This window comes from Semicossyphus pulcher, unplaced genomic scaffold (genome assembly GCF_022749685.1).
Source record: "Semicossyphus pulcher isolate SPU_LCO1_2020_fin unplaced genomic scaffold, fSemPul1.0.p SCAF_22, whole genome shotgun sequence".
NCBI classification, from domain to species: domain Eukaryota; kingdom Metazoa; phylum Chordata; class Actinopteri; order Labriformes; family Labridae; genus Semicossyphus; species Semicossyphus pulcher.
The window spans coordinates 16,618,564-16,634,428 of record NW_027211696.1 but is presented as its reverse complement, the minus strand read 5'-3'; the positions used below and the strand labels follow the sequence as shown (position 1 = coordinate 16,634,428).

The 15,865-nt window shown below is 43.5% G+C and overlaps 1 protein-coding gene across 1 annotated transcript in view; it reads left to right on the top strand.

Moving 5' to 3' along the window:
• Positions 1 to 15,831, top strand: part of fcho2 (FCH and mu domain containing endocytic adaptor 2) — a 40,527-nt gene extending 24,696 nt beyond the window's left edge. Inside the window, exons 8-15 of the mRNA XM_069673880.1 lie at positions 4,775 to 4,871; positions 8,098 to 8,142; positions 9,537 to 9,606; positions 9,690 to 9,714; positions 9,870 to 9,926; positions 11,965 to 12,024; positions 12,174 to 12,347; positions 15,787 to 15,831. Coding sequence (XP_069529981.1) covers positions 4,775 to 4,871; positions 8,098 to 8,142; positions 9,537 to 9,606; positions 9,690 to 9,714; positions 9,870 to 9,926; positions 11,965 to 12,024; positions 12,174 to 12,347; positions 15,787 to 15,831 — 573 coding nt within the window. The remainder of the gene's footprint in view (positions 1 to 4,774; positions 4,872 to 8,097; positions 8,143 to 9,536; positions 9,607 to 9,689; positions 9,715 to 9,869; positions 9,927 to 11,964; positions 12,025 to 12,173; positions 12,348 to 15,786) is intronic.
• The last annotated feature ends 34 nt before the right edge of the window (positions 15,832 to 15,865 follow it).

The window sequence follows — 15,865 nt, the reverse complement described above, 5'->3', positions numbered from 1 at the left end:
GCAGCTCCACCAATAGCACCTCAGTCCGGCCTGCAGCCCGTGCGGCAAGTTGGAAAGAATGTGGAGCGACAGGCTACCGCAGGTTACTCGGCCTTCAGAGTTCCTGCTTCTGAGCGGGAGACGGACATCACCGCTGCCTGTTGCTGAAATTAAAACAGCCTGAAGACTTTTAAGTGTTTTTAAACAGATAATCATGAGCAGTCTAAGAAATGCAGTGATGAATATTCTTCAAAACAGGTTGCATGGGGATCTTGGGGATATTATTATCACATAAAGGTGAGGCGATTGAGAGGGAGGGAGAGAGCAGGGCGAGGACCGGTTTTTGACTCAGTTGCAACATTGTGTAAGTCACCGAGCCCGCAGGCGTCCATGCTGTCAAACAATCACACAGACACAATCATACATTTGCATATACTTGCATTTAAAGCATAAGTTATGGTGAGTGCTGATTTAGTTTGACGTGTACACAGACACGCACAGAGACACACAAACACTAAGGAGAGAGTTTATTGATGTTTCTGTGCTCTATTTTCTTTGAGGGAGAAAGAGTTTGAGTAATAGGTTTGGAAATCTCCTCAAAAAATCCTATAATTGCAGAGAAGCACAAATATTAATGACTGTATGTCATTTAAAAGGCTTCATTGTTGTTGTATAGTTGCGCTAAATACAAGCTAAAAACAGCCATTGCAGCGGGATAATTCTCCTCATCTTCACACGTCTGTAGACGAGGAAAACACAGACAACAACATGCTAAAGAGGCATTATAGTTCCTTAAAAGTGGTTCCAGGGGCTAAAACTTTTAGGTCCTTTAAGTAGCAATGCAACTGCAGTCTATTTAAATAAATTTAGTGCTGTTAAAGTTCTGTCCCAAGACCAGAGGAGGTGCACATTCAAGGGAAGTACAAGGCAGGGTTCCCATGCGTCCTGGAAAACCTGGAAAAATTGGAAATATAGAGACTAGTTTTCCAGTCCTGGAAACACCTGGGAATTGATTAAAATGACCAAATATCCTGGAAATAAATTATGTTTTCCTGGAAAATTTTAATTTACTTTAGCCTCACTCAGATTGAACTGGGGTTAAATGTGTCAGTACTAGGCCTACTGGTAAATTATATGACCGTTTACGGGCAAGTGCTGTCCTGTACTGTCAAGAAAAACTCCTGGAAAATGTCCTGGAAAATGATTTCTTAAAAAGTGTGGGAACCCTGCAAGGGAGTTCAGGGAAAGTGCATCAACTACAAAGCCTGCCGAGCAGTTCGCCCCTGGAAGAAGCCGCTCACAGTCAAAGCTGGTGTTCTCTGTAATCGATTGAAGCAATAATATTTGAATTTGGCGCCACAGCTGTGGAGGAAGTTGTACAAACAGCTCGTGGTTTCGCCCATTCTACATTCCTACAACACCCAGAGTGCATTGCGCCCCTCCCTCTGAAAGGAACGACCCAGCGAGAGACGCTGGAGTGAAATACGACCGTTTTTCGCTGCAGGCAACGGCTCAGAGCGGAACAGAATCCGAAATACGACGAGAATACACCGGTGGATCGTCTAAAAAATCTTCTGTCAGTCTACATTTCAAACCTGACGATTTTGAACGAGACATGACATCGGAGGCGGGTGTCCAAGATTGAGAAAGTGTAGTTTAGCGAGCTCCCTGACACGTTTTACATACGCTGGCGGAGGTTTTCAAGGGTCCAATGGAGAAGCAGATAGCGTCCTCCAAAGGCACAGAGACAAACTGCATTTTTTTCCTACCATAAAGACATTTGCTCCCCGTAATAGCATGATAGGACTGAGGTTGAAAATGGCCAAACTGGCCCTTTAACTAAAACAATGTTTGAAGCACTGTCAGTCCAGGTGTTTTACTCCATCAGAGACGAGTTATTTTATGGATTTGCGGTGCATGAAACCAAAGCAAAGGGTAACTGTTAGTGAAGGTGTCGCTGAAATCAAGAAGAATTCATGTCAGCCTCGCAGGTATGTTCAGACAGCCGGCATCAGCTCAGCGGGCAGAAAGGATAAGAAGGTTAGAAGGAGAGGATGGAGAGGAGAGAGAGGAGTGCAAAGACAGGAACACACCTTATATAGATGTGTTAAGATAAAACACGAGCAGGAAGAAAAGCAGGCTGTTGTTACCTGTGTGGGGAGCTGTAAACTCACATGAAGGCAGGTGTGTGTCAAAGCTTGCGTGCTGTGTTTGTTTTTGTAAGTGAGCATTTGTGTGTGTGTGTGTGTGTGAGAGAGGGCAAGAGAGAGAGAGAGAGGGAGGATCCCTTGAAGGCAGATGCATGTTTCGAGCATGTGGTCGACAGAGTGTGTGTGTGTGTGTGTGTGTGTGTGTGTGTGTGTGTGTGTGTGTGTGTGTGTGTGTGTGTGTGTGTGTGTGTGTGTGTGTGTGTGTGTGTGTGTGTGTGTGTGTGTGTGTGTGTGTGTGTGTGTGTGTGTGTGAGAGGTTGATGACCTCCGTCGTGGCAGCAGCACCTGACAGATCGCGTGTGCTGCACTGAGCATACTTCCTCACCGCTGCAACCTCCCTGCCACCCCCACCTCCTCACCCGCATCACTCCCCCCCCCACCCCCACAACATCCTCTCCTGCCAGGGCACAGAAGGCTAATGCACTCCACCTCGCCACAGGGGCCCGGGGGGCAGACACATACGTGTGTGTGCATGCGTGTGTGTGTGTGTTTGTTTGAAAGTGGAGCCACTCTGCGCTAACAGTATCACGCACATCTAAATGGTTCTGGTGAGATGGCAGTCAGCCGCTGCTCTTCATCCCCAGAACTATACATCGCTTCCACTTTCCCCCTCAGTAAACACACAAGCACACATGCACATCCAAAACAAACAAGCAAACAAACACTACCCTTCCTCCGATACTGCCCAAAGGGCATCAGCAGAGCGCAGTGCCAACAACAATGATTCAGCCTGACACCATAGAAAGACAGTAAAGTGGAGCAGTCTCCACAGGCCAATTATCAAATATAAATGTTATGAGTAGCAGATAAAAGCAAATCAGCCTGAGCTAAAGGGAGAGCTAACATCGACAGACTGCGTTTGTCTCCCACTCATGAAACAAATCACACCAAACACTCGACACGTGACGCTAATCCTTGACGGTTTGACATGACTGCAAACACGTCTGACCTTTGACTTCTCTGACTGCAATCCCTCAAATAGGATGAGCCTGACATGTTTAGTTTCATCAGTTATGATGTGCAAATATACAATAAACTACATTTCATTCTAGGATTTAAACAGTAAGAACAGGGGGGGGTTCCTGGACGCAAAGTGAGTTGAGGTGTTTTTTGGATAGGAACACAGGTAGACTTAAAGACCCCCTTCAGAGAGAATCAAGTCATCTCCATGTGGTGTTTCTCACGTGCTGCAAGACATATCAGGGACAACATCAGCAGTCATCTCCACGGCTGGGCCTGTCTGCTTTTAAACTGCAGTGTACCAAGGACAGGCTGAACAACACGTTTTCAGATTGGCAGGTTTGAGACGTCACAAACCTAAGGAGCCAATACCGTTAATGGACGGGGTGACGCTATGCGTATCATCATGTGTAACCTATGGCAACCACTTCGCGATGTGCGAGCCAGCTGAAACTATCATCGTCATTTTCTCCTCCTTTATCTGTGTGTTACAAAAACAGCAGCCACACAAACAAATAAAAGCTTTAAGGCAGCGGTACACCAGAAACTGAGTCTGGTGCTTTTAAAGAGAGCGAGGGGCCGTAGCGTTTACATGGATATTCTCATATTTTCATGGGTTTCAAATTTTTTGCGTGTTGCGTTTGTTTGCAGTGAAAAAGTGAAAACTGCATAATTCTGTGTTTTTCCAGAATTAAGTTTTTAAAAAGGTCGCCTCTGAAATGGGCCGTTCAGAACAGCTGCAGGTTTCTACGTAGAACCTTGCTCTCGCTGAAATCGACCAATCGTCATTCACCGTCATTTACCTCAGGCTGCCTTCTCGCACAAGCTTGTAGTCAAGTCGTTGTCGAGATTTCAACTTCCCATTCCGATACCTCGTGGAGATTCTGGCTCGCACATATAAGGCCGAATAACCGATCCTAGAGCAGCCATGTTTTTTTACAACTTTGGAGTGACAGTGCAGTGCGGCCGCTCCCCCACGTGGGGGAGGGGCTACGCGGTCACTCCAAATACTGTCAGCCAATTGTGGCTCAGGTCTGACCTTTGAATGGCGAAATGGCTTGTTCGTTTCAGGAGGAAGGAGAGGCTCCAAAAAATAAATTAAAATATGTATACAATTTTTAAAACGACACGTGATTCATAAACACATTAGAATAATAGACAATGAGTGCATCGCTAAAATATGTCCCCTTCGTAGCCTGAAAGTGGCACAAACTTTTAGCACTTTTAGGTGGATGCTCGTCAAACAGCCCGTTTCACAGCTGCTGGCTGAAGCAAACTAATGTCGCAAAACTTTCTCCACCTTTTTCAAATATGAAAATGCAAGAGCTCCTTTTTAATCTGACCTTCATCGAGTGATGTGTTTTATTCTCTTTAGCAGAACTGGACCCCATTAAAAGGCCCCAAATAATCTTTCTGTCATTGATTGGCTGCGGCGAATGTCAGCGTTGAAAGGATTGATCTTCGGTTAACTGTGGAAATTCTGAACCCCAACAACGAATCAATAAAAAATCTGGCAGCCGATGTGGATTTTTGATGAGATTCAGCTGCTGATGTTGAACTTTTCCAAATGTTTTCCCAAACAAGTCTCACGTTTATAAATGTCTTGCATTGTTTTGTGTTTTTAGGTCCACAATGAGTTCGTGAGGAACGTGGAGAACACCTCAGTGGAGAGCTTAATACAGAAACTGGCCGAGAGCAAAGGAACCGGCAAGGAGAGACCAGGTGAGCCAATGTTTGTCCGTGTCTGTGTTGTGTGTAAATACATTAGCAGCCGCTGAGAGCGGGCCCTTCTGCCTTGTGAGGGAGGGTAGGGGTGTATAGAGAGGGGCAATTAGAAGTTGGAGAGGGCCATCAGAGTCAATCATAGTAATCTGTTGTAAAGGTAGGCAGGCTCGGCATTCCAGTAAGCATGTGACACACTGGGGGCTTTGCTGTGCTCGCAGACTAAGCAGCCAGAACCAACCTTTTCAGGAGGTCAGAGCTCAACAATGACTCTTGTGTAAACTTCGCCATGCCACAATAATCAAGGGAATACTCCTCAGACTCCTTTGGCTCTAACCCCCCCCTCCCCTCGCCCCTTGCCTCGCTCCTTTTCACACGCACACGCTCAGCAGTTACTCGGAAAAGTCGCTCGGAAGCTTGATTTTTACACCATTACCTCTTTTATTTTTCCTGATTAATCTGTGAAATCGGTCGCATGCGAACAGTTTCAAAAAATATCCAATTACTCCACCGGTCCCTCGTACTTGTACTACATTACGTCAGGTCACGGGCACAAAGAGTTCACCTCCGCTGTGTTTGTGTGTACACAAACGGCGACCCCTGTGTCCAGACGCTGCGTCCGAGGAGTGGTGGCCTTCATTTGTTTGGACAGCAGAATTAATTGAGGCTAAAAAAACGGTCAGAAAATTCCTCTTGTATCAAGCTGTTCATTAGGGATCGCGCAGCAGCCCCGGCCCTGTCAGAAAAATAACCTGTCTGTCCCCTGATTAAATAGCTGAACGGATGGCCGGTCCGGTGCCTTTAGAGAGAGAGAGGTTGAATAAACTTTCTATTGCGGAAACAATCCCAAAGTGACACGCTGCGAGGCAGGGGGGTTCGGAGTGTTCAACGATATCCAGCTGAGCTGTCAACTGGCGGTGGGCCAGACACGCAAACTCACCCCCTCTCAGCCCTCCCTCTACTACTCCCACTCCCGGTGCCATGTGAAGCATATGCAATTTAAAAAACCATCCTCCGCTCATGCGTGACTGCATGCTTCCCTCACAGAGAGCAGAAAGAAAAAGAAACATCTTCCCCTGTATAAACAAAGTCGTCTGTCTGTTTAGGAGATGTTTAAACAGTTCCTAATCTCCGCCCACATTGGGGTAATATTCATCTGTCTGGTGTTTGGACTCCTTTTGCAGTTGGTGTGCATAAATATTGTCAGATGCAATCGCAGGAAGCCGGCGGCAAAGAGTTCCTGCTCTGCCTGGGCCTTACGTACATCCCTCAGCATTTGTTAAACATCCCCGAGCTCGAACACAGAACAGGATTTGTAATTTTCCAGTAATTTCCGCCCCTTTCTGCGTCCTCTTTCATTAGCCTGACAGCATCTAAGAGAGATAATGCTGCAGGAAAAGATGCACCCCCTGATATTCTCACCTGGTTTATGTCAGCACACTGACCTCTCTCGCTTCCTCACATGAATCCTGGACGAGCATGCCAATTGTGTTTTGATTGGCATGAAACCCCCTCACACACACACACACACGCACACACTAACACTCATTCGTGCCGTCGCTGTGTACTCGCCGGCGGTGAAGAGGCCCTGATATTGCACAGTAGAGTAGATCGGTCATTGGTGTACTTTATCCACTTCACTTGGCGTGATGCATGCCTCTCGTGACTCGCCGCTTCCCTGCGCTTTCACTCAGCATTGCACACGCCAAACAATGCGTCAATTCTGCTCGCGACCGGCATCCTCTGGGGAGAAGCCCGCGCCGGGGCCGCTGCTACTGTATACGTTTTGAGTCAAAATATCATTAGCTTTGTTGTTTTCAGGTCAAGGCATGTTAGCGTATCGGAAAGATTGCCGGAGGGTGCTGCCCCGTCTCTCTCTCTCTCGCTTCTGTCTCTCTCATGCTCGTCTTGTACGCTATTAAGCTTTCTAGTTCTAACTAGTGTATCTATGTTTATCTGCTTTTGATACTAAACAAACACTGCATGTCTTCTAGGTCAGAGATGCTTCGAAAAAACACTTTAAAGCGCTTTGAATTTGAGATTTGGGGTCTTCTAGGAGCCGGTTCTAAACATGCACCCCTGCTGCTAATAGTGTAACGACTATTAAACATATGGATTACACCAACAAAGCTGATTGTAGTTTGTTTCGTCATGCAGCCAAGTTGTCACTCTCTCTAATAGATAATAATAACATCTCACAGACACCAACAGCCCAGCCTCCCAGATTCCCCTGATTGACACGCACCCTCATCGCATGTCTTGCCTCTGGTTCTCCTCCAGCTTCCTTTCAGTGTGTGTGTGTGCGAGTGTGTCAAAGCCCCCCGTCCCCCTTTTTTATTAAAGAAGCCCCCTATAAATGTTCCTGCAGGCGCATTTGAAGCTTGACAGTCCCGAGCGGTGCAGGAGGAGCCTCGGAGGTGAATGTGTATAATTGATGAGCAGGAAATTAAGTGTAAACTTTGTTGTCTTTCACCAAAAGCAATGTTATTTCTTTGCTCAAATAAAAGGCTGGTCGCGCTCCCAGTGATGTTCAAGTCATCGGTCGGATTAGATGTGACAATTTGTTAGTTCAATCTATTAATCAAGGTTGCCGTGATTATCTTTGTGGCTTTGAGTGTTCGTGCGGCCTCGATCGTGTTTGTTTGCTTGATGTATGCTCTGTTTTTTTATCTGGCATGCAACAGAGAGAGGGGAGAGGGCATCTCTTAAGCCCGAGAGCAGATTTGTCCATGTGGCTTTAAACACTTCACTGCATGTAATCTTCGGCCTTGTTTGTCTTATTGTAATAGGGTTAGTGCATTTGCGTGTCCCGTGTGGGGCGGTTTAGTTTCAGCTCGGGGTTAGTCTCCATACCTGCTGCTTGCCGTGCATACCAGAGCACTCCTGCATTGATTCGGCATCGGTTTACGATCGCGTCCGCGTGAGGAAGCCTCCGCGCTGTAGAGTGGCGCTTTATGTTCCCAAGAGGGAGTGTCACATCTCTGTGAGGGCCACCAGACACACAGTTGACTCCGCTATTGACCCCGTCTGCCCTGTGGGAGCAGCCCAGCCCTGTTTGTGTACACACTCTGTATGGCACGCCAGACTGCATGTTGTGTGTGTGCCAAAGTGTGTGTGTATGTGTGTGTGTGATTATTGCGTGATGTACATTCACAGCATTCACAGCAGTGGGTCATTGACCCTTTCCATGCCAAATGAACCTAAATGATTTTTTTTGTCTCATTAGGGCCCATTGAGTTTGAGGAGTGCAACGCAGCTATTGCAACTGAAGGTAAGACTTTGGTTCAAGAGCTTCACATTTAACTTCTTTAAAGTATTAAATGTTTAAAGCAGGTGAATGTTTTTATTTTTGGATCAAAAACAGATTTAAAAAAAACTTTTAAATCTTTTTTTAATCTGTGCTTAAAAAAAAAGATGTATTTTTGTCTGAAGGTGCAAAACCCAAAAAGAGAAAGCAATATGTCCTCAGGGGTTTGCCTCGTCTTTCTCTTTCCTGCAGGCCATTAAGCTTTCCAGTTGCATCTTTCTCTGATAGCAAACACAGACTTCAAGTCTTCCAGGTTATTCTCGTAAAACAGCAGGTGGACTTTCACTAAATGCATTGAGTGTTTAAAGCGAGATAAAACTTTTAAATTAGGGATCAAAAACAGACATTTAAGGTGCATTTCTCTAAAGTATTGAATGTTTAAAGCAAGTTAAACTCGAGTTTTGTTCATCGGATCAAAAACAGATTTTAAAAAGTTCAAATTATGTGCTTGAAAAACAGTTTTTTTGCTCTTAAGGTGCCAAACCCAGAAAGAGAAACCATAACCCGTAATGCCTCAGGGGTTTGCCTCTTCTGTCTCCTTCATGCAGGCTATTAAGCTTTCTAGGCATAGCTCTGAAAGCAAACACAGACTGCATGTCTTCCATGTTATTCTTGTAAGAAAAAATAGTTTAAAACACTTTTTCTAAAAGCATTGAATGTTTAACACGAGTTAAAACTAATTTATAAGATATTAGGGATCAAAAATAGACGAGTATTTAACATTATTATCCTTCATGCAGGCTATTAAGCTTTCTAGTTATATCTGCTTTGAAAGCAAACACAGGCTGCAAGTCTTCCAGGTTTTTCCTGTTAAGAAACAGTCGACTAAAACACCTAAAACAACGAGTGGACTTTCTCTCAGATAAAACATATTTTTGATATTAGGAATAAAAAAAAGACAAAAAAAAGTGTCAACTTAGCTTTGAAAGCAAAAACAAACTGTCTTCCAGATTTTTCGTGTTAAGAAAAAATCATTTAAAACACTCCTAAGTAAAGCATTGAGTGTTTAACACAAGTTAAAACTCTTTATTTTTTTAAATTAGGGATCAAAAGCCGATGGAAAAGTATTTAAAATCTTTTAATCTGTGCTTTTCTTTGTCCCTCGATGCCAAACCCAGAAAAAGAAATGAATATAATCTCAGGGGTTTGCGTCTTCTTTCTCCTTTAACAAACTGCAGGTTATTCTTGTAAGAAAAAGTTGTTTAAAACACCTAAAATATCAGGTGCAATTTCTCTGAAGTAAAGCTTTGAGTGTTTAAAATGAGACCAAACTCATAATTTGTAAATCAGGGATCAAAAACAAACGTTTCTTTAAATGTTTTTAATCTGTGCTTGAAAAACACTTTTTCTGTCTTAAGGTGCCAAACCCAGAAAGAGGAAACCATTTGGCATCCCAGGTCGCAGGAAAGACAAGGACACGGACTCCACGTGAGTGTAGCTCTCTGCCACCAACACAAGCTGTTCCACTCATGTTAACGTTCATATAACGATGTGATGATTTTGTCTTCCAGGGAGTCGACAGAAGTTGAAGCTGCTGTGAGTATATAAGCAGTTATTGTTGCCTCTGATCATGTGACTCTCTCTCTCTCTCTCTCTCTCTCTCTCGCTCTCTCTCTCTCTCTCTGTTCCCTCGTGTTTGTTTTGTAGATTTGCTCGTTCATTCATTCATTTCTGTCTGTTTGTGCTTGTAGAACACTGCCAACGGCGCTCCCCCCGGATACTACGGTGCCATAGACATCCAGAACGCTGTGAGCAAGCCAATACACTCACACACACACACACACACACACACACACACAAAGAAAATATTCATACAAAAAAGGGGGGAAACATGAAGAGACATATCTGTTGACAGGGATCATAAAAGAAGACATATTTAACATGTTATCTGATGTATATGTCAGATATCATCAGATATGCCCCCACAAAAAGTATGTGGTTACACTTTAATTTTTTGATTGAACTGTATTATTTTTGTGTGTTCTCAAACCCACAGTATGTTTTTAAAATGTGGTGATGAAGATGTAAAAAAAAAGTTACCTAGCAACACACAACATGTTTGTTCATCTGCGTTTCAGCCGAATATGTCATGTGTGGAAGTTTTCAGTTTGTGCTCTTCAAAGAGAGACAGGATGAGACTCTGGAATTAAATGATTTCCAGTTTGTTGTAAGTTTGTTTAATCGTGGATCGTGCAAACACAGATGGGACAGTGTTTATTTCCCGTCTATGTAAATCCTTAGAAACCGAGTAAATAAAGGGAAATAATTGCAGCGTGATTTTCCCATGTAATGATTTCACCCTCTCTATTTCACAAACTAATTAGCTATGATATGATTAAACAACTTTAGATTATTAAAGACCCCTCCAGAGAGAATCCAGTGTTTAACCTTGTAAACATCTCCATGTGGTGTTTTTCATGTGCTACAAGAAATATCAGAGACAACATGAGCAGTCATCTCCATGGCTGGGCCTGTCTGCTTTTAAACTGCAGTGTACCAAGGACAGGCTGAACAACACGTTTTCAGATTGGCAGGTTTGAGATGTCACAAACCTAAGGAGCCAATCACGTTAATGGATGGGGTGACACTATGCGTATCATTATGTGAGACCTATGGCAACCACTTCGGCGATGTGCGAGCCAGCTGTAACCTTCACCGTAATTTTTAAAACTCGCTACTGACTACTAACGTTAACGTTACTACTGCTAATTACTACATTTCAAGCTAGCTGAGTTTCAACAAGTTGCCGCTAAACGATGGCAGAGACGTGTTTTGTTTTCGCGACAGAGTGGGCGGTTGGAAATTAGCATAGTGGACGGGGCCTATGCTGATTCAGAACGTTTTAATGAGGCAGAAGGAGGAGGAGAGGCTTTGAGAGGTAATTAAACATATTTTGCAGAAAAAACACACCAGACAAAATGTATTATGTTAAGCAGAGCATTTTATGTGTGCTAAAACATGAGCTGGCCTTTAATTACAAATAAGTGTTTGACTTAATTTAGTGTCCATAGACGAATTAAAATACAAAGAAAAAATAAAATAAAGCCATTGAACAGGTCAAAAGGTTACCTGTCCTACTGTAGATATATTTATATATCACTTCATATTACAGATGTTGACTCATATAAAACAAGAGGAATTTCTTTATTTAAAAATGACGTTTAAATGTCATTTTTTTGTATTTTTGCTTTTTATTGTGCGAGAATGTGAAGAGAAAGTGTAACACAGTATAACACACACACACCCTGGTGTTTGAGGACAATAAAGACAAAATGATCAGATGTTATCAAAGCACCAATTAAACAAACAAGTAAACAAAAAGACAACAAACACAAATAAACAAACAGAAGGAGAGAAGAAAAGTTTATTTATAGAGCAGCATTCATACATAAAGCAATTCAAAGTGATTTACAGTTAAAAACAGAGCATTTAAAGAAATGTGACACAAAGCAAAAAAAAAAACACAAAAAAGTAGATTTATATTAAAATAGAAGTAATTAAATATTATTATTATTATTATTATAGAGCGTGAAGTGAGCAGTTTCTGTGTGTGAATGCACATCTACTCGTGTGGCTGTATGTCCGTGTTGTGCTGTGGAAGGTGATCTGTGATTAATGAATTAATTAGAGGAAAAATGAGTATGATAAAAGTGTTGATAAATACATAATGCGTATCATTCAGGTACCTAGGAAGTTATTTATAACGGATACATGTGCAAAACACTGACTTAAACTGACTTAAAAGGTGCAACAAAGTTTGATTTGTAATCTGTGTGTGTTTTGCAGAATGTTCCCCAAGTGGATGCAGAGGGCTTCTGCATCAGACCGGAAGCCAATGAAAATGATATCCTTTTTTTATTAGCTGTTCAAACACGTTCAGTCTCTTGTTCAGCCTGTAAAATATCAAGAATCTGTTCCTGTTTTTTCTCTGTGCAAACCCTCCTGCTCTGCGTTTACTGTCCTTGTTTCCTCCTTGACCCGCTCCGTGCTCACATGCCAAAGAGAACTCCTTCTACTCGTCCAGCGACTCCGAGGACGAGGACGAACCCAGGAAGTTCCACGTAGAAATCAAGCCCGTTCAGCCGAACAACGGCACGCATCAGAACCGAGCCACCATCGACGAGCTGAAAGCCTCCATCGGAAACATCATCCTGTCGCCCTCCACCTCGGTACGGCTTCATCACAAACACTCGACACACAAACCTGTTGCTGCAGCAGACGTGTGCTCTGCCTGTGCAACACTAGAGGGCAACAGGAGAATACGTAACCCCTGTTAGAGCAGATGGGAGCAGCGTTTAACCGTGCAAACTCTAAATTACTCACTCTTTCTTGAAGCTTTTTTTATTTACATTGGAAAGGCAAATGTGTTATGTCTAATTTATTTTACACGCCAAATTGGCTTCTGATTCTGTAAGTTTGCACACATTTCATGCTTTCTCTTTACTTCAAATTCATGCGAAACAAGCGTGGGATCCTTTTTTTTTTACCTTAAAGAAAATATCAAGAACTCAGAAACAATTTCCGAGTTAAGTGTCTGATGTTGTTGGCCTTTTCTGCAGACTCACACACATGCTCGCTGCCCTCCTCGTAGGCACTTAAGGGAACGCTCTGCAGCAGTGGCCAGCAGGCTGCACGCACGCACACACACACACACACAAACACACACAAACACGCAGCACACAGCCTGATCCGTGACCTCAGTCATGGAGCCGTTTCATTCAGCCCTCACCATCACTCAATCTCTGAATCACTCTCCTCCGCCGCTGCCGCTGCTGCTCGGTGAAAAATAGCTGCTGCCATTAAAATTTAAAGCTCACTACTGCTTGTGTGCAAACATTCGCCGTGCGTGTGTGTGTGTGTGTGTGTGCTGCTGTTGTTGTTAATGTTATTGCAGAGCGGCTGAGAGGGCACGCTCGGTGTCGCGGAGGGGGTCTAGAGGGTTTCAGCCGGCTGCAGTGTCACGGCATCTTCTTCCCCTTCTTCTCCTCACCGCTGTTTGTGTTCTACCTCGCTCCCTCGTTCTTTTTTTTCCCTCTTTTCTTTGTTTGTTTTCACTCTTTTGGTTTTATTGGAGCCCACTTCTTCTGGGCAGGACTCTTTTGTGGTTATTTATGAATACTTTATAGAGTTAGTTGCCTAGTTTTTTTTCTACAAATGTTTTCTTTTTCCACCCTGAGAGTTGATGATAAAGATAAGTTACAAGTTTATAGAGATTGTTTCTTCTATTTAAAGACCCCCTCCAGAGAAAATCAAGTGTTTAACCTTGTAAACATCTCCACGGCTGGGCCTGTCTGCTTTTACACTGCAGTGTACCAAGGACAGGCTGAACAACACGTTTTCAGTTTGCCAGGTTTGAGACGTCACAAACCTAAGGAGCCAATCCTGTTAATGGACGGGGTGACGCTATGCATATCATTATGTGTAACCTATGGCAACCACTTCAGTGATGTGCGAGCCAGCTGTAACCGTGATCTACGGTGGCTCAATTCATCAAATTTAATCTCAACTACGATTTTGGTTTCCAACAATTATTTGAAAAAATAAGATATAAATCCAGCGCACCGCTTTCCCTCAGCAGTGACCTTTTCCCCGCCCACACTCACTCGCCAGTGCTGTAGTGGCATGTGGTTCAGTCCGAGTGAAGATGACGGAGAGTAAGCCTTTAGTCAACAACAAGACTAGGTCAAAACCTCGTATGTGGCTGACGGCATCAGGTCAATGTGCGCTGTTGTGGGCGATGTGTTACAAGGACTGTCCTTATGAGGCCGATGATGACGTGTTTGAAAGCAGGTGTGCGCTGCGGACGTAGGTTAGGACAACGGAGGAGCAGCGGGGGAGCAGCCCCGCCTACTCCCCGAACAAAGTATCCAGAGCCGTTTAGACAGAGAGTCGCGTCAGTGGAGGTCCAATATGCTCCATGATCCATGAATAAATGGTTTCTGTTCCAAAGTCAATGAGTAATTGTTTTCAGTAACCGTGATCTCAATCATTGACAGAAATAATCGTGATCGAGCAGCCCTGCCGCCATCGTCATTTTTGCAAACTCACTACTGACTACTAACGTTAACATTACTACTACTAATTACTACATTTCAAGCTAGCTGAGTTTCAACAAGTTGCTGCTAAACGGTGGCAGAGACGTGTTTTGTTTTCACGAGGGAGGATGTAAATTTGCATAGTGGGCGGGGCCTGGGCTGATTCAGGAATTTTTAATGAGGGAGAAGGAGGAGATGCTTTGTGAGGATTTTTACAAGGTACATATTTTGCAGAAAAAATATCAGACACAATTTATTACTTCAAGCAGAGCGTATTATATGTCTTAAAACGTGAATGGAGCTGCTCTTTAAAGTAATAAGAATCAGGAGGAAAGATGTCCTTGACTGTTTTTTAATACAGTTTGGTTTTGTTGCTGTTTTGACCCAAACCCACAAATACTTTCTCATCCTAAAAGTACAGAAAACACAAACCGCTGTTTGTGTGTTCCACATTCAAACACCAGAGTAGCCATCACTTTATATTTGTCTGCTCTCCCGTTTTGAACCCTTTTCCTTTTTTATGTATACGGAAAAGTTCTGGACGAACGATAAAACACACATCCAAGGTGGTGACGAACGTTGCATCATCTGGTGTGAATTATTGAGAGCTTTTCTTCTCTTTCTCTCCCCCCTCACTGCTCATTTTTCTGTCTATTTCATTCCTCCTCCTGTTCGGTTCCCCCTCTGCGGTGTTCCCTTTATTGAAATAGCAATGGAAGTCGTGTGTGTGTGGCCGGCAAGAGCCGTAATTGAACCCATTTGCCGCTTAGCGCCTGTGGGACTAAACCCTGGCCTCACAGCTCTACGGTGGTTAAACGCTTTTGCTGTGTTCCTTAAACCCATTTTGTTTCTCTTTCTCCCCCCCCCTCCTCTCCCTTCCTCTGACAACCCCCCCCAACCTTTCTCCTCGTGTGAAAATAAATCCTTTATTGAAATTGATGCTCTAAGTTTCCATCGGGTCGCTGACCCCCACGAGTGTATCTTGCATATCTTGTGTTACGCAGCGTGACACGGCAGATTTACGTGCAGGAAAAAAAAGGCCGGTGTTAGGGGAAGTAGGTGAAGTGTTGGGGGCGCGCTCTCTGATCGCTGTTTGGGCTTCAGCGCGGCGTTTTGCGCTGCTGAATTTTTCACCCTAGGTTTAACGTGTGGTATGTGTGAGCGGAGAGAAGTCCTGTGATTTACTGTCTTTAACTCTGAAGTGGAAAATTCCCTCGGCCACTGGGAGTAATCCATAATGTAGTTTCAACCATTGAAATGTTTTTTTCCTCTATTTTCATTGTGGTTTTTACACTCAGGATCGTATATATTATTGTATAAACACTATCAAAGGACGTTTCAGACAATTTGACATGTAAAAAAAAGGACTGAAGAAGTTTCAGCTTGCAGAAGTTGCACGTGTATCAAAGAATAACCCCTAATTTCACTTTATAAATGTCACCTACTTTTAAATGAATCATTTCTATCTTGTAATTTTTGCTTATTTGTGATAATTTCCCAATAAAGAAGGAATCTTCTTGCCTAAAAGGTCGAACGTTTTCATGCATTAATAAATGTCTGTTTTTGTTTTCAGGGGCAGATGCGGAGGAACCAGTCCAGTGAGTATTCCTCTGTCTGACCTCTCCTCTCTCTGTCTATGTGTTACTTGAAGA